At 43.2% G+C, this 18,708-nt stretch overlaps 1 protein-coding gene across 4 annotated transcripts in view; it reads right to left on the minus strand.

Moving 5' to 3' along the window:
* Window positions 1-13,956, minus strand: part of LOC111546481 (pantothenate kinase 2, mitochondrial) — a 17,253-nt gene extending 3,297 nt beyond the window's left edge. Inside the window, exons 1-5 of one of the 4 annotated variants that reach the window (XM_023217944.2) lie at window positions 13,590-13,953; window positions 10,697-10,950; window positions 8,875-9,051; window positions 4,431-4,554; window positions 2,366-2,491 (exon numbers count right to left, since the gene is read on the minus strand). In XM_023217944.2, the coding sequence (XP_023073712.1) occupies window positions 2,366-2,491; window positions 4,431-4,554; window positions 8,875-9,051; window positions 10,697-10,950; window positions 13,590-13,697 (789 nt within the window). In that variant the 5' untranslated portion in view covers window positions 13,698-13,953. Of the gene's footprint in view, window positions 1-2,365; window positions 2,492-4,430; window positions 4,555-8,874; window positions 9,052-10,696; window positions 10,951-12,098; window positions 12,431-13,589 lie in introns of those variants that run through there. The other 3 variants (XM_023217947.2, XM_023217948.2, XM_023217945.2) reach the window with 3 other exon arrangements.
* Between the last annotated feature and the right edge of the window lie 4,752 nt (window positions 13,957-18,708).

Here is an 18,708-nt window from a genome sequence, read left to right on the forward strand (position 1 = left end):
CCATTCTCCTGCCTCAGCCTCCCGAGTAGCTGGGACTACAGGCGCCCACCATCTTGCCCGGCTAGTTTTTTGTATTTTTTAGTAGAGATGGGGTTTCACCATGTTAGCCAGGATGGTCTCGATCTCCTGACCTCGTGATCTGCCCGCCTCGGCCTCCCAAAGTGCTGGGATTACAGGCTTGAGCCACCACACCTGGCCTAATTTTTGTATATTTTTGTAGTGACAGGGCTTCTCCATGTTGGTCAGGCTGGTCTCGAACTCCTGACCTGGTGATCCGCCCACCTCGGCCTCTCAAAGTGCTGGGATTACAGGCGTGAGCCACTGCGCCTGGTCTGTTTGGTGTTTTTGTCTGTTTTGTTGTTTTTGTTTTTGTTTTTGAGACAGAGTCTCGTTCTGTTGCCCAGGCTGTAGTACAGTGGTGTGATCTCAACTCACTGCAACCTCAGCCTCCCAAGTTCAAGAGATTCTCCTGTCTCAGCCTCCCGAGTAGCTGGGAGTACAGGCACCCGCCATTGCACCCGGCTAATTTTTTTTTTTTTTTTTTTTTGAGACGGAGTCTCGCTCTGTCACCCACGCTGGAGTGCTGTGGCCGGATCTCAGCTCACTGCAAGCTCCGCCTCCCGGGTTCACGCCATTCTCCTGCCTCAGCCTCCCGGGTAGCTGGGACTACAGGCGCCGCCACCTCGCCCGGCTAGGTTTTTGTAGTTTTTAGTGGGAGACGGGGTTTCACCGTGTTAGCCAGGATGGTCTCGATCTCCTGACCTCGTGATCCGCCCATCTCGGCCTCCCAAAGTGCTGGGATTACAGGCTTGAGCCACCGTGCCCGGCTAATTTTTGTATTTTTTTGTAGAGATGGGGTTTTGCCATGTTGGCCAGGCTGGTCTCAAACTCCTGACCTCAGGTGATCTGCCCATCTCAGCCTCCCAAAATGCTGGGATTACAGATGTGAGCCACCGCACCCAGCCTGTTTTTGTGTGTGTGTGTGTTTTTTTTAAGGTTAACTTAAAAAACTAATCTCCATGTTCTACCTAGGAAAAGGTTAAACAAGAGGCAGAAATAAAGCAGAAAAAGATCTAACATTCGAGTTTTAAAAATTCTAATATAAAGCAAAATAAGTCTGAGATCACAAAAAAATGTATACAGAAACACTATGAACTGTAAGAAACTTAATGGCAATTCAGTGCTGGTTTACAAATACAGTAATGTTCGAATTTTAAAACTAAGTTAGATGACTTCAATTTTAAGCTTTTTGATAAGGGGATTTGTGTACTTTGGACTTCAACTATGAACTAAAGCAATTTAAGGAGAAAAAGTAATCTAGCACTTCAAATCTGTGCTACTATCTGGACTCTGATTTCCTTTAATTGATATAGACTGTTTAACTAAATATGCAATACAATTCTGAAAAATGTTCATCATAACAGTATCTAAAATCCAAGAACAGTTGGAATAATAGTTCAACTGCCCCACAACCAAGAAGGGAAGAACGAACCCTATCCGCTTTCCACACCTCTGCTTCTTTTCCCCAACAGGAAAAGTAAGAGTGCTTTCCAAGACAGGCTATGAGGTTGAGCAATCTGATTCTTTTCCATTTCATCATTTCCAACCTGTCTACAATTATACTTAAGTTCCTATGATAGTGTGGTTCTAGTCTGAGAGGTTGACTGATCTACTCGTTTTTACAACATGCACCTTAAATAACTGACACAGGAATCACAATATATAAAAACTGGCATTGAAAAAAATGAAAAACCCGGAACCCAGAGTAATGGCACAGTCAGTGCAATAGAGAAAATATAAAGGACAGTTCAAATAAAATTATGGCATCAGAAATACAGGGGAATGTTCATCAAGGGTTTTTCTCTAAAATTCCTTAAGCTTACAATTAAATTAACCCAAAATCTACCTGGCATTAGCATCAGGGAAGAAACAGCTTTCAAATGTTACAAAGTTAAACTACCAAAAAAGGTGGGCACAGCGGCTCACACCTGTAATCCTGGAACTTTGGGAGGCCAAGGAGGGCAGATCACTTAAGGTCAGGAGTATGAGATCAGTCTAGCTTGGCCAACTAAAAGTACAAAAATTAGCAGGGTGTGGTGGCAAATGCTTGTACTCCCAGCTATTTAAGAGACTGAGGCGAGAGGATTGCTTGAACCCAGGAGGCGGAGGCTGCATGCAGTGAGCCCCGAGACTGCACCACTGCACTCCAGTCTGGGTGACAGAGCGAGACTCCATCTCGAAAAAACAAAAAACAAAAGCAACACTGCAGCCCATCTCACCTCCACCCTCTACCTCAAGTTCCACGACAGTGTGACCCACAAGCCCTCTGTGCACATAATATATCACAAGGAACAAGTCAGCTTACCTCGTGTTCCGAAAAAAGTGCTTTCAACTGCCCCTTGGACCAATAATCCAAAGCATATGCCAAAAGCCGCATGGCGATCGTATTAATTCTCAAGAAATTTCCAACAAATACCACCTGGTTAATGTTCTGAGCACACCAAAAAAAGGCAATTAGTTGTTATCTTAATTCCTATTTTCTCATAAAAGCTACCCCAAATAGAGCACCATGTGCATAGCTCTTAGCAACAATTTGACTGCTGATCAAATTTAGTCCAGTTGGTCTAGGGCTACTTAAACCTGATCCCCAGACAACTGTGGACCCACTGCAAAGCATGCTAGATAATGTCACAGGAGAGGAAGACAGATTAGGAAAAACATTTGCATTAAATATGACCAGCAATAACTAGTTTTGAATACAATGTTTTATACAGGGAAGTTAAAAAAACAAACAAAAACCAGTATGACCCCAATCCAAAAGAAGGACAGTGACACAAACAGGCAAAGTATACAAGCAATATAACACACAGGCAAAAAATCAAACCACTAGTTATCAAAGTAAAATTTTAGACCTATTAAGCTAGCAAAAAAAAGCAACTGAAATTCCACCACCAATGTCAGTAAGTTGTAGTAAAATTAATCCACTCATTCACTGCTAAAGATGATCTAAATTGGTGTAGCCCTTGTGCAAAGCATCATGACGATAAATGTCAAAATTCATGAGCATGATCATTTCTGTAGACCAGAAATCTCACTGCTAAGTAAGCCCCATATCGAGAATAAAATTCAACCAAAGAATAACTTCATGCTTAAAAATGCGGTGGCTCAAGCCTGTAATCCCAGCACTTTGGGAGGCCGAGACGGGCGGATCACGAGGTCAGGAGATCGAGACCATCCTGGCTAACCTGGTGAAACCCCGTCTCTACTAAAAAATACAAAACACCAGCCGGGCGAGGTGGCAGGCGCCTGTAGTCCCAGCTACTCGGGAGGCTGAGGCAGGAGAATGGCGTAAACCCGGGAGGCGGAGCTTGCAGTGAGCTGAGATCCGGCCACTGCACTCCATCCAGCCCGGGCGACAGAGTGAGACTTCGTCTCAAAAAAAAAAAAAAAATGCTTACTGCCAAGTTATCAGCAAGCAACCGAATGCCAAGCTCTATGTTGTTTGATATAAAATAACTCAATCAAATAAATATACAGCCATGAAATGTGTAATATTTAAGTACAAAATACAAATTGTGGTATGCACACCAACTAAAATTTCTGAAAATACGTAAGCACAGGAAAGGGAACATACAATACAGAAAAAAAGAAGTTACGATTTTCAAACAAAGAAATGTTTAATTACTTGATGTTGATACAGTATTTTTTCACTTAAAATGAGACAAATCCTTTGTCCCTTTTGAGGTTTCCTTTTACGCTACATGCCTGTATCATCTATTTAAAGGATAACTTTTTAAAAATAAAAGAATAATTTAACAACTATACACACAGGGACAAGCCATAAGCTGCACCAACTGGATCCTAGATCCTCTTTCCCCAAGGGCAGCCCATTCTTGGTTCTTTCATAGCCCTGTACAATGCTGCTTGACCTGAATGCTACAAGGCAGCACTGTAAAGAAGCTGAAAGCACAAAGACACAGCTCTGCTGAGGTGGGGGAGCCAAGGAGGGCACTCCTCGGCCTGCTCAGTCTTCTCCCAGCTTCAGTGACTTCCTCTGGATTCCTCCCTAGGGCCTCTAGAGCTCAGCGGTGAGTGTGGAGTCTACATTCAGCATCGTTATCCATCATCACCCCCAACAGTCCCCAATGTCTGGAACACTGGCTACCTTCTCCTCTTCCTCTACTTTGTCCTCAAAATATGTCATGTTACCTCTAGACAAGTAGCAATGTTTATCTTCAGTTAAAAAAAAAAGAAGAAGAAGAAGATGATGATGATTAATCTGTATTTGAAGAGTTTTAACTTCGTGCTAAAACAAACCCCACCCCAAATGACTACATTTTGGCACTGTTCTGAGAAGACAGACATATGGTGGGGCCCACTTAAGTTCAGTTTTTTCCTTAAAGCAATTAAAGAAACCCATGTCCCCTTACTTCATTAAGGGCACACATTCTTGCTATTGAGCCAATGTTGTTGGTGATGGTGATCAAAGTCGCTCTGGCAAGGTCCTCTTTACTAACGGCCTCTCGCTTCTCCTTGCTCATCATGTTTCCAAAGCTGTGATGGGGAAAAAAAATTCCCATTGCTAAACCAAAAGCAACAAAGCCCAAGAGAACTTGAATGTTACTTTATTGAAATAAAATTAGCTTTTAGGGCAACATTGTTGAAATCTTCAAACTTTTTATTTTGCAGTAATGGAGCATCTGCTCAAAGAGAAATGCAGCTTCAAATAGAGCCCTCAAACATTCTAAATGAGCAGACAGCTTTCCCTACGGTTTCTACTGAAGTCTAGCTTTGATACCAGATATTCATACATTCAGTTAGAATCTCATCAGATGCACTGGAAGGCACCATTGCTCCTGCAACCAGACAGTTTCAGGACAACACATCTAAGAGCGATTCATCTCAACCGCACAGCTGTTCCACTCAGATGGTCACATGCACATCCGAGGTAAACTGTTCCATCAGAGCAGAGCAAAGCACAGACAGCTGAGTCCCAGAGTGAGCTACTGAAGAGTTTCAGGTTTCCCTAGAAGATCAAGTACTTCAATGTACATGCCGAGCAGAACTGCTACAATAATTTGCCAATCAGAAAAGGAAGTGATGACCAATGAGCAAATGTTACAAACACAGAAAATGAAATCAACAGCATTTACCAAGTGTCTCAACTTAGTAAACAAGCATGTACATAAGTGATTTTTCTATTAGTAAAAGCCATGTGCCCCAACATACGAAAAACAATTATACTTCTAAACGATCTCAAAATGGAGACAATGATTTCATTCATAATAGCATCAGAGAATAAAACGCTTACGGATATTATCTAACAAAAGTGTAACACCTGTACAATAAAATCTACAAAACACCGTTGAAAGCAAAGATCTAAATAAATGGAAAGACATTCCATCTTTTTGGATCAGAAGACTCTGTATTAGGATGGCAATACTCTCCAAATTGGCCAAAAGATTCAACGCAATCTCTATTAAAATCCCAACTGTCGGCCGGGCGCGGTGGCTCAAGCCTGTAATCCCAGCACTTTAGGAGGCCGAGACAGGCGGATCACGAGGTCAGGAGATCGAGACCATCCTGGCTAACATGGTGAAACCCTGTCCCTACTAAAAAATACAAAAACTAGCCGGGCGAGGTGGCGGGCGCCTGTAGTCCCAGCTACTCGGGAGGCTGAGGCAGGAGAATGGCGTAAACCCGGGAGGCGGAGCTTGCAGTGAGCTGAGATCCAGCCACTGCACTCCAGCCTGGGCGACAGAGCGAGACTTCGTCTCAAAAAAAAAAAAAAAATCCCAATTGTCTTATTTATAGACTTTGCCAAGTTAACCCTAAAATTCATACCCTCAAGGTACCCAGAATAGCCAAAATAATCTTGAAAAAAGAACAAGTTGGATGACTCACACTTTCTTACTTCAGAACTTAATACAAAGCTACAGTATCAAGGCAACGTGGTAATGGCATAAAAACAGACATATATATCAATGGCACAGAACTTGGAGTCCAGGAATAAACCCAAACATCTATGGTCAACTGATTTTTGACAAAGGGGGCAAGAGAATTTCACAGGGGAAGAATCATCTTTTCAACAAATGGTACTAGGATAACTGGACATCCACACACAAAAGAAATGAACTTGGACCTCCACCTCACACCATACACAAAACTTATTCAAAATGGATCAAATATAAGAGCTAGATATAAGAGCTAAAACCACCGGGCGCAGTGGCTCACGCCTGTAATCCCAGCACTTTGGGAGGTCGAGGCGGACGGATCACAAGGCCAAGAGATCAAGACCATCCTGGACAATATGGTGAAACCCTGCCTCTACTAAAAATACAAAAATTAGCTGGGCGTGGTGGTATGCACTGTAGTCCCAGCTACTCGGGAGGCTGAGGCAGGAGAATCGCTTTAACCCGGGAGGCAGAGGTCGCAGTGAGCTGAGATCGCGCCACTGCACTCCAGCCTCGTGACAGAGCAAGATTCTATCTCAATAAATAAATAAATAAATAATAATAATAAAAGAGCTAAAACTATAAAACTCTCAGAAGAAAAAAAAACAATTCTTCATGATCTTAAATTAGGCAATTATTCATCATCTTAGATTTCTTACATATAACACCAAAAGCACAAGTGATAGATGATAGATAAGATTAACTTCATCAAAATTTAAAATTTCCATGCTGCAAAGGACACCGTCAAGGAAGTGAAAAGACAACTAACAAAATGGGACAAAATATTTGCAAATTATGTATCTAATAAGGGACTTGTATCCAGAACTCAATAAAAAGACAATCTAACTAAAAACTTAGCAATAGACTTGAGCAGGTATTTCTCCCAAGACTAGACAGATGGCCGGTAAATACATGAAAGGATGTTCGGGCTGGGCACGGTGGCTCACACCTGTAATCCCAGCACTTTAGGAGGCCGAGGTGGGTGGATCACTTGAGGTCAGGAGTTCGAGACCAGCCTGGCCAACATGGCAAAACCCCACCTCTACTAAAAATACAGAAATTAGCCAGGCATGTTGGCATAATTTACAGGTGTGCCTGTAATCCCAGCTACCTGGGAGGTGAAGCAGGAGAATCGCTTGAACCCAGGAGGCAGAGGTTTCAGTGAGGCAAGATGGTGTCACTACACTCCAGTCTGCGCAACAGAGCGAGACCTTGCCACACACACACAAAATGTTCAGTCAGACATGGTGATGGCTCACACCTGTAATCCCAACATGTTGGGAAGCCAAGGTGGGAGTGGGAGGATCACTTGAGACCAGGACAGCCTAGGCAACATAGCGAGACCCTATCTCTACAAAAAATAAATTAGGCAAGGCAGTGCACAGCTATAGTCCTAGTGACTCAGGAGGCTGAGGCAGGAGAAACACTTGAGCCCAGGAGATCAAGGCTGTAGTGAGCTATGATCGCAACACTGCGCTCTCACTCACGTGCGCAACAGGGCGAGACCCTGCCTCTTAAAAAATAAAAACACTACGAGATATCACTTCACTCCTATTAAGACAACTAAAACCAAGAAGACAGACAGTAAGTGTTGACAAGAAATTTAAATGTTCATAACCTGCTAAGAATGTAAAATGGGACTGCCACTTTGGAAAACAGTGTAGCAGTTCCTCAGAAGATTAAACATTAAGTTATCATATGACTCAGCAATTCTACTCTCAGGTATATACCCAAAAGAATTAAAAATATATGTGCATACATACAAAGACTTACATATAAATGTTCAACATTATAACCAAAAAAAGGAAACAACCCAAATGTTCATCAACCAATAAATGGATAAAATGTAGTACTATCCACATAATGAAATATCATGTGGCAGCCAGGCACGGTGGCTCACACTTGTAATACCAGCACTTCGGGAGGCAGAAGCAGGCGGATCACCTGAGGTCAAGAGTTGGAGATCAGCCTGGCCAACATGGAGAAATCCTTTCTCCACTAAAAAAAAAAAAAAAAAAATTACCAGGCTTGGTGGCGCATGCCTGTAATCCCAGCTACTCAGGAGGCTGAGGCAGGAGAACTGCTTGAACCCGGGAGGCGGGGGTTGCAGTGAGCCGAGATCACACCATTGCACTCCAGCCTGGGCAAAAAGAGCAAAACTTTGTCTCAGAAAAAAAAAAAGAAAGAAAAAAGAAATATTATTTGGCAATAAAACGGAATAAAGTACTGATTCACACTGTAATGTGAATGTTTGAAAACATTATGCTAAATAAAGAAGTAATCACAAAAGATCACATACTGTATGATACCACTTAAATGTTCAGAAGAGGCAAACCTAGAGACAGAAAATAAATTATTGTTTGACAGGGGCTATGGGGGGAATGGAGACTGGTAGCTAATGAATATAAGGTTTCTTTCTAAGATGATAAAAATGTCCTAAAATTGGGATTACAGTGATGGTTGCGCAATCCTGTAAATATACTAGAAATTACAAAACTGTACACTTTAAACAGGTGACTTTATAGTATGTAAATTATATCTCAATAGAGCTTTTTTAAAAAATATGCCCATTATTTTATCTCTGTATTTCTTTTGTTTGTTTGTTGAGACGGAGTCTCACTCTGTCACCCAGGCTGGAGTGCAGTGGCGTGATCTCAGCTCACCACAACCTCTGCCTCCAGGGTTCAAGTGATTCTCCTGCCTCAGCCTCCCAAGTAGCTGGGTCTACAGGTGCAAACCACCATGCCTGACTAATTTTTGTATTTTAAGTAGGGACGGGGTTACGCTATGTTGACCAGGCTGGTCTCGAACTCTTGACCTCGTGATCTGCCCGCCTCGGCCTCCCAAAGTGCTGGGATTACAGGCATGAGCCACTGTGCCCAGCCCTCCTGTATTTCTTAGAACACACATGCCTCCTTACCTTGAAGCCACAGCCCAGCCTGGCAGTCCAAACCTCTCATAGTCCCCTCCATAAATATCTCGTACTAGTTTATCCACTTTGGTGCTATCTCCACGAGATGCCATTTCAAGAGCTTCTTCAAAAGTGGTACAGCCAGTAAGAAGACAACAGAGACCAAAAAAAGTTCCTCCTCCAAGACTATGATTTAAAAAAAAGTAACAGTATTGTAACATTTTAAAAAATAAGAACAGGAAGTTAACATTTATGAATCCCAAAACCATATTCACATATCCAACCCAATCATGCAAATGTCACTGGTAGGAACCAAGTCTGTGAAAAGATAAGGTGCCTGATATATACCTTTAAGACACATATGCATGTAAGCCAACATGCAAAGTCCAAAATACAGGGCCCATGTCCCCAGAGCAGTCTGGCTGGCTGCCAAGTATGAAGAGCCTCAAGTGCAAATTAGCCCTACACGCCTGGGGTCATGCTGACGCCTCCTCTCCTTCCCTCTCCAAGTACATTCCCTGAGTCATTCTCATCCGAGCACCTTGTCACCTTGGCTTATCAGTGCACCCCCCCATCATACTCCTCCTACAATGTGTTTTGTCACAAAAAAATTACTCCTCTATTTAAATCACAACTATTTTTTAAAAAATTTGTTTATCCCAACCCCAGATCCCTATTTTTCCTGAAGTGACCTCTAACACTTAAGCCGAAACATTTTCTTTCATCTAATCCTTTTTTTTTTTTTTTTTTTTTTTTTGAGATGGAGTTTAGCTCTTGTTGCCCAGGCTGGAGTACAATGGCACGATCTTGGCTCACCGCAATCTCTGCCTCCTGGTTCAAGTGATTCTCCTGCCTTGGCCTCCCAAGTAGCTGGGATTACAGGCATGTGCCACCATGCCTGGCTAATTTTGTATTTTTAGTAGAGATGGGGTTTCTCCACGTTGGCCAGGCTGGTCTTGAACGCCCGACCTCAATGCACCCGCCTCGGCCTCCCAAAGTGCTGGGATTACAGGTGTGAGCCACCGTGCCTGGCCCTAACCCTCTCTTTTCTCTTCTTTTTTTTCCTGAGACGGAGTCTCACTCCATCACCCAGGCTCGAGTGCAGTGGCGCAATCTCAGCTCACTGCAACCTCCACCCTCTGAGTTCAAGCAATTCTCCCGCCTCAGCCTCCTGAGTAGCTGGGATTATAGGCGCCTGCCACTGTGTCTGGCTGATTTTTGTATTTTTACTAGAGATGGGGTTTCACCATGTTGGCCAGGCTGATCTTGAAATCCTGACCTAGTCAACCACCTGCCTTGGCCTCCCAAAGCACTGGGATTACAGGCATGAGCCACCACGCCTGGCTAATCCTCTTTTCATACTACCTTCCCTCAATAATTTTTCTACTGATTAGTACATATCAACTTCTAAATCACATACCTAGAATAAATCATTATTCTACACATACATATGTGTGTGCAGAAGCATGAAATTTACACAGGTTTCAAAGCTAGGTCCTTTCCCATGCCTTCTCCTTACAGATGCTGCCTAATAACTTTAGCTACTTTGTGTATGCACACCATAAACCATCTGAGGGCAAGGGCCACAATGAGTCTGCTGGCACGACCGTTTAGGAAACACTTAGGATAGTAAGTCTTGAACAGTAGACATTAAAGAAAACGGAGTTATAAAATCAGAATTTTCAAAGAGAAACATTTGTTTGCATAATCTAGAAACACTTAAATCTTTCACCTAGCAGGTTCTGGAAGGTATAGTTAGTTACATGTAATACCTGAAAACTCAGCCCGTTATGATACTAAGAATAAACAATGAGTTTTATATACAACTTACCTAGTACCTGTGACCCGTTTGTAATTATCTTTGGAATATACTGCTAAGATGCTAACCCCTGAGCCAATGTTCACCAGAAGCAGAGGATATGGATTTTTCAAATCAAATGGTAACTTCTGACACTTTTCAGAATCAGCAGGGTTTTCAAAGTAATAGCACTGTGACCGTCCATTGAATCCAACTGAGTCAATGTATAAAATTCCTTTTATCAAGCAATCTAGTTCATCCAGTTTGCAAAGCTGAAGATCACCTATCTGTAATGAAATAAGAATGTACTCAGACTTTTTAATAACCCAAAAGAAACAGAAATTCCATTCAATAAGACATCCCCACCACGTAAAACCAACCATAAAAGTGCACTCACAGATGTGTATTATTTGTGCATGCTTTAAGAACAGATTTAGGGCCGGGCGCGGTGGCTCAAGCCTGTAATCCCAGCACTTTGGGAGGCCGAGACGGGCGGATCACGAGGTCAGGAGATCGAGACCATCTTGGCTAACACGGTGAAACCCCGTCTCTACTAAAAACTACAAAAAAAAAACTAGCCGGGCGAGGTGGCGGGCGCCTGTAGTCCCAGTACTCGGGAGGCTGAGGCAGGAGAATGGCATGAACCCAAGAGGCGGAGCTTGCAGTGACCTGAGATCCGGCCACTGCACTCCAGCCTGGGCGACAGAGCAAGACTCCGTCTCAAAAAAAAAAAAAAAGAACAGATTTAGGAGCAAACATAGGGACAGAATGCTGAGACACACTCCTGCTACCACAGACCCAAATACACTCTACATAGAAACTACTGCAGCAGCTGAATAAGTGTGACCAAAAAAAAAAAAAAAAAAAACCACAGTATTTATCAACCTTCAAGCAGAAACCCAGATCTCTGCTTACAGGGACAATGGTGCTGAAGCGCAGCTCAGGCCACAGCACTATCAGAAACCACCTGGTGACACAGGGCAGGAGCCACAAGGACTATGACAGAGGACCATCTCAAGACTTTTGAGCAGTATCAAAAGAGGCCATACATTATTCAACAATCTGAAGCCAAAAGGCTGAAAGTATCCAGTTAGAAGGTAAGATTTTTTTTTCACTATCTAAACCAGCTACAGCTTCTTGGGAGGGAGGGGAATTTTAGCAGTCAAAATTTGAGCTGTTTTATAATCAATTAATTCCATCTAAATAATAAAGGAAAGACTAAGTTATTATTCGTATTACGGAGCACTATATAGCAACTAAAATTGAAGAGAATTGGCTGGGCGTGGTGGCTCATGCCTGTAATCCCAGCACTTTGGGAGGCTGAGGCAGGTAGATCACGAGGTCAGGAGTTCAAGACCAGCCTGGCCAACATGGTGAAACCCAGTCTCTACTAAAGATTTTTTAAAAAAAATTAGCCAGGTATGGTGGCGCACACCTGTAATCCCAGTTACTCAGGAGGCTGAAGCAGGAGAATCTCTTGAATCTGGGAGGCGGAGATTGCAGTGAGCTGAGATCGTACCACTGTACTCCAACCTGGATGACAGGGCGAGACTCCGTCTCAAGAAAAAACAAAACAAACACAAAAATGAAGAGGATCTGTATGTTCTGAAGTGGAAAGGACTCCAAGGCATGTTAGTCAAAAAAGTTAAGTTGAGGCCAGACACGGTAGCTCACACCTGTAATTCCAGTCCTTTGAGAGGCCAAGGCAAGTGGATCACTTGAGGTCAGGTGTTCCAGACCAGCCTGGACAACATGGAGAAACTCCGTCTCTACTAAAAGACATGCAGAGTAACAGGCAGAATTTGGGCCAGGCACGGTGGCTCACCCCTGTAATCCCAGCACTTTGGGAGGCTGAGGCGGGCAGATCACCTGAGATCAGGAGTTCGAGACCAGCCTGACCAACATGCAGAAACCCTGTCTCTACTAAAAACACAAAATTAGCCGGGCATGGTGGCACATGCCTGTAATCCCAGCTACTTGGGAGGCTGAGGCAGGAGAATTGCTTGAATCCAGGAGGTGGAGGTTGTGTTGAGCCGAGATCGTGCCATTGCACTCCAGCCTGGGAACAAGAGTGAAACTTCATCTCAAGAGAAAAAAAAAAAGGCAGACTCTCTTTTGGACTAATGTTCTCTCATTTAGCGACAGAAAAACATAGTCAGTCACTGAAGACATTTTCAATCTGTATTGCACCCTGAAGGTCAGGATCTTGGCCAATTCATTTGTCAGTTCTCTGGCCTACCCCCACCATCCACCCTGAAAGGACCTAGCCTCAAGGCCTTGCTCACAATGTTCTCCAGTGTTCACTCAAAAAAAGCAAGATAGAGCGCCTGGCAGCACGCCCCAGGGGCCAGACATGGTGGCGAGACTCCAGTTAAGTGTGCAGCACAGAACACATCAGAAGGCATTCTGGGAGAGAAGGGCTCTGCAGTCACCCATCTCACACTAGCCCTGAGCCTGAAAACACCACTTCTGACCAGAGTTCCTTATTTTTTCAGTTAGTGAACATGCCGGGAAACAACTGAGGGAGACAAGAGAAATTATGTGGTAGACAAGATTGAAAACAATTTCATGACATGAAATGATTTTTTAAAATTATATTTCAATCTCATTGTTCATGATCTAATGATGTTCCTTGTAGGTAGTTTCTTCCTCAACATAAAGCAGATGCCCTAATTTTTCATAGTAAAGGAACAAGAAAATGCTACCCTTTTAGTGGCTCTGATTATCATCCATGTCCATATATCTGAATTATACAACCACCTCTAGATGGCTAACTTCTGACTGTCACTAGCGTACCCTTTAATCTTCATTTGACTCAAGAAAATTCAAATTCTACTAGAGATGGAAATTATTTCACCACTTCCTACTGGCATTATTTTTAACAATCAAATTACCATAAATTGTATATAAGCTAAAAAATGCATACTGTGAGAAAATCCTGCTCAAATTTGTACGCTCCACCTCCAGTGGCACAAAAGACAGTGTGGAGACTCGAGAAGTTTTTATCTCTGCCCATCTGAATAAAAGCAGGCATGTCATGAGTGGGAAAGCGTATAAAGTGCAGATTGCCTTTGCGTCCACACAGAGTCAGGTCCTTCAGCTCGAGGTGCACGTCCCGAATGCCTGTGGACCCATAAGCCACATTGGAGGTCAGGTACTTCCGAATGCTTTTAAGACTTTCCACTTCTTCCTCCTCTTCTTCAGCAGTGATGTCTTTGGGTTCAAAATAAACCAGCTTGACCAGAGTTCCACCGATATCCAAGCCAAACCATGGAAAAACTAAACGGGGAAGAAAATTAAGTCAGCACAGCTTTTTTCTGAAAACTAAATTTACACTTACCACAGTAGCAACTTATTTCAAACCCTAGGGTTTCCAAAGAACATAATTCTACACAAAAAGGTTTTGGGGCAAAGAAATGTGATTCTGTCTTCATTTAGATGCACAACTTAAAAAAAAAAAATACTACAGCAAAGATGAAAAATAAAAATATCAAAGTATTGAGCCAACCCAACCATCCTGACAAGCCCAAACTGCATTATGAAATACTTTAACAATAACAAGCTGACTACTCATAAGCCTCAACTGTGAAAAACAAAGATTCAGAATGAAAAGCTATCTTTCCTATTAGCTTAAAAAAAAAAAAATTGACACTTCAGAGTTTTGGTTTAGCAGCAAACCAGAAACAGGAAATTCCCAACCCTACGTAACATATAACCTCCAATGGTCAATTTATCTTTCAAAATCTGATATCCCAAAAATAAAAGGTTTCAATAGACGTTATATTAACACTGGTTCCCAAAATGTCCTTTAGGCCAAGCACAGTGGCTCACGCCTATAATCTTAGCACTTTGGGAGGCCAAGATGGGTGGATCACCTGAGGTCAAAAGTCTGAGACCAGCCTGATCAATATGGTAAAACCCCATCTCTACTAAAAATACAAAAATTAGCCAGGCATGGTGACGTGCACCTGTAGTACCAGCTACTTGGGAATTCGAAACAGAACTGCTTCAACCTGGGAGATGGAGACTGCAGTGATCTGAGGTGGCACCACTGCACTCCAGCCTGGGCAACAGAGTAAGGCTCTGTCTCCAAAAACAAAAAAAACAACAGGAGAAGGGGGCCAGGTGTGGTGGCTCACGACTGCAATTCCAACACTTTGGGAGGCCGAGGTGGACGGATCACCTGAGGTCAGGAATTCGAGACCAGCCTGGCCAACATGGTGAAACCTTGTCTCTACTAAAAATACAAAAATTAGCCAGGCATGTTGGTGGGCACCTATAATCCTAGCACTCCAGAGGCTAAGGAAAGATGAGGAAGGACAATCGCTTGAACCTGGGAGGCGGAGGCTGCAGTGAGCCGAGATCATACCACTGCACTCCAGCCTGGGTGACAGAGTGAGACTCCATCCCCAAAAAAATTAAAATAAAAATAAAAAAAGGCCAGGTATGGAGGCTCACACCTGTAATCCCAACACTTGGGGAGGCCAAGGCAGGTGGATCACAAGGTCAAGACACCGAGATCATCCTGGCCAACACGGTGAAACCATCTCTACTAAAAATAGAAAAATCAGTTGGCCATGGTGGTGTGCGCTTATAGTCCCTGCTACTTCGGAGGCTGAGGCAGGAGAATGGCTTGAACCCACGAGGCAGAAGTTGCAGTGAGCTGAGATCACACCACTGCACTCCAGCCTGGCAACAGAAAGAGACTCCATCTCAAAGAAAAAAAAGAAAAAGAAGGACTGAAGAGATTGGATCAAAATGGACTACACAGACGTATGGAAGGTCCCAATTTAATGAGGGCTCAAATTTAATGTGAGCCACTGTGCCCCACCTGATTTACAGTATTTTCAACTTCTGATACAATTTATGGAATGTAGCATAAACATCATACATCAAAGAGCATCTGTAAATGCTTCCCCGCCCAACCTAAATCCTAGAAATTACTAAAGATGTGGGTTTAGGCCGGGCGCAGGGGCTCACACCTGTAATCCCAGCACTTTGGGAGGCTGAGGAGGGCGGATCACCTGAGGTCAGGAGTTTGAGACCAGCCTGGCCAACATGGTGAAACCCCATCTCTACTAAAAAGACAAAATTAGCCCGGCGTGGTGGCGGGCACCTGTAATCCTAGCTACTCAGGAGGCTGAGGCAGGAGAATTGCTTGAACCTGGGAGGTGGAGGTTTCAGTGAGCTGAGATTGCACTACTGCACTCCAGCCTGGAGCAAAACTCCACCTCAGGAAAAAAAAAAAGATTTGGGTTTATTGATATATTATTTTCTAAAATAATTCTGGGAACCAAGAAGAGATAGGAGCAGAACTAGGTTTACAGAGGCAATAACCATGCATAAGCCTCAAAAGAGGAATGCTATTAAAACTAGGATCAGCTATGAAGGTGAGACAGAGAACGTAGGTTTAGGGTGGCTACCATGGGGAAACAAAAGCAGGTCTGGCGCAGTCACAAGTGATGGTGGGGAAATGTGCCTGGCACAAGTGGACAGGTCACTCCCTCTACCAATAACCATGTTCTATCCCCAACACCAACAGAAGCAGTATTCACTGGAAACAGGCACTGGAGCCCCAGAATCAGGATGGCACTCAGGTGGCTGCTATTTCCCAGAACAAGTAAGGAGACGTTTTGCCCCATATTTTGCCACACATCTCATACCTCCCCTACCATCAATTCTGACCAACTGGTAAACAGACACTGAATCCACTGGCAGAAGAACAGCAATTCTCAAACCAGTGATTACCACTTTTACAAACTAGAAAAACTAAAAGGGAAATGAACACCACAAAAATGAGAAACTAAGTATCTGAAGAAAGAGTTGCAGGAATAAACAAGAGAATCAAAAATATTCTCAGAAGTAAAATTATATCTCATCCATTAAAAAAAGCTACCACAGAGAAAAATCAAAAATTAAAAACCGATGGCCAGATGTGTGTGGCTGCAAAAATTAACACATGATAAAATTATATACAACTAAATACACAATGTACAAAAGAGTCTATGCAAAACTGTTTCTATTTATTTTTCACCTTTTATTTTTATTTTTAGAGACAGCATATCACTCTGCTGCCCAGGCTGGAGTGCAATGGCTCAATCACAACTGACTGTTAACCTTGAACTCCTGGGCTCAAGCGATCCTCCTGCCTCAGCATCCCAAGTAACTACGACTACAGGAACACAACCATTCCAGCTAATTTTTTAATTTTTTGTAGAGACAAGGTCTCACTGTGCTGTCCAGGCTGGTCTCCAACTCCTGGCCTCAAGCAGTCCTCCCACTTTGGCCTCCCAAAGTGCTGGGATTACAGGCCTGAGTCATCACGCCCAGCCAAAATCAGCAAAATTTAAATACGGTTTGTCCATGTTAACTTGCTAATTGTGGGAAAAAATGCTCTCAAAACCAAAAAAAAGGACAAACTACTACATACTTAATATTCATGAATCTCAAAAATAGGCTGAGTAAACAAACCTTGCACAAAAGGCTACACACTGTTATTATTCCATTTATATGAAACTTTTGAATACACAAACTGGCCGGGCACGATGGCTCAAGCCTGTAATCCCAGCACTTTGGGAGGCCGAGATAGACAGATCACCTGAGGTCAGGAGTTCAAAACCAGCCTGGCCAATAAGGTGAAATCATACTGTACTAAGCATATGTACTAAAAACACAAAACTTAGGCCGGGCGCAGTGGCTCACGCCTGTAATCCCAGCACTATGGGAGGCTGAGGGAGGTGGATCACAAAGTCAGGAGTTCAAGATCAGCCTGACCAACATGGTGAAACCCCGTCTCTACTAAAAATACAAAAAATTAGCCAGGCATGATGGCACACACCTCTAATCCCAGCTACTCAGGAAGCTGAGGCAGGAGAATCACTTGAACCCGGGAGATGGAGGTTGTAGTGAGCCGAGATCATGCCACTGCACTCCAGCCTGGGTGACAAGCGAGACTCCATCTCAAAAAAAAAAAAAAAAAAAAAAAAAAAATTAGCTGGGCCTGGTGGAGTGCTCCTGTAATCCCAGCTACTCCAGAGGCTGAGGCAGGAGAAAGGAGAATCGCTTGAATCGGGAGGCAGAGGTTGCAGTGAGCTGAGATCATGCCATTGCACTCCAACCTGGGCAATAAGAGCAAAACCTGGTCTCAAAAAAGAAAAAAGAAAAAAAAAAAAAAAAAAAGCAGGCATGGTGGCTCATGCCTGTAATCCCAGTACTTTGGGAGGCCAAGACGGGCGGATCACCTGAGGTTAGGAGTTCAAGACCAGCCTGGCCGACATGGCGAAACCTCGTCTCTACTAAAAATACAAAAATTAGCCGGGTGTGGTGGTGCCTGCCTGTAATCCCAGCTACTCGGGAGGCTGAGGCAGGAGAGTCACTTGAACCTAGGAGGAGGAGGTTTCAATGAGCCAAGATTGCACTACTGTACTCCAGCCTGGGCAACAGAGGGGAGACTCCATCTCAAAAAAATAAAAATAAATTTTAAAAGGCAAGCTTATCATTTTTACATCTGAAAGCAAGCAAATCATGGGCTTGAGAGCTGGGGTTAGACTGCACAGGGGCAGGGAAAACTCTGTGGTAACCCAACTCTTGTTTAGGGTAAAAGGGTGGTGGGTGTGTGTGGCTATATGTATCTGTCCAAACTCACGGAACTGTACGTTTTAAATGCATGCAGTTTATTCTATGTAAATTATAACATTAAAAGACGCTGTTATAAAAGAGAGAAAACAATTGCTAAAATAAAGCTTGACAGATATATTTAACAGCAAAATGGACACAGAAAAAACAAATGGAAAACAAAACTAAAGATTATCCCCAAATGCTTCTCAAGTATGAAGGAAAGGTCAATATAGAGAAAATGGAACCTGGCTGGGTGCAGTGGCTCACACCTGTAATCCTAACATTTTGGGAGGCCAAGATGGGAGGATCACTTGAAGTCATGAGTCCAAGACGTCCCAGGACAACACAGCCAGACCCCATGTCTACTATCAAAAAAAAAAAAAAAACTAGGCCAGATGTAGTGGCTCATGCCTGTAATTCTAGCACTT

The sequence above is a fragment of the Piliocolobus tephrosceles genome, chromosome 20 (assembly GCF_002776525.5).
Source record: "Piliocolobus tephrosceles isolate RC106 chromosome 20, ASM277652v3, whole genome shotgun sequence".
NCBI classification, from domain to species: Eukaryota; Metazoa; Chordata; class Mammalia; order Primates; family Cercopithecidae; genus Piliocolobus; species Piliocolobus tephrosceles.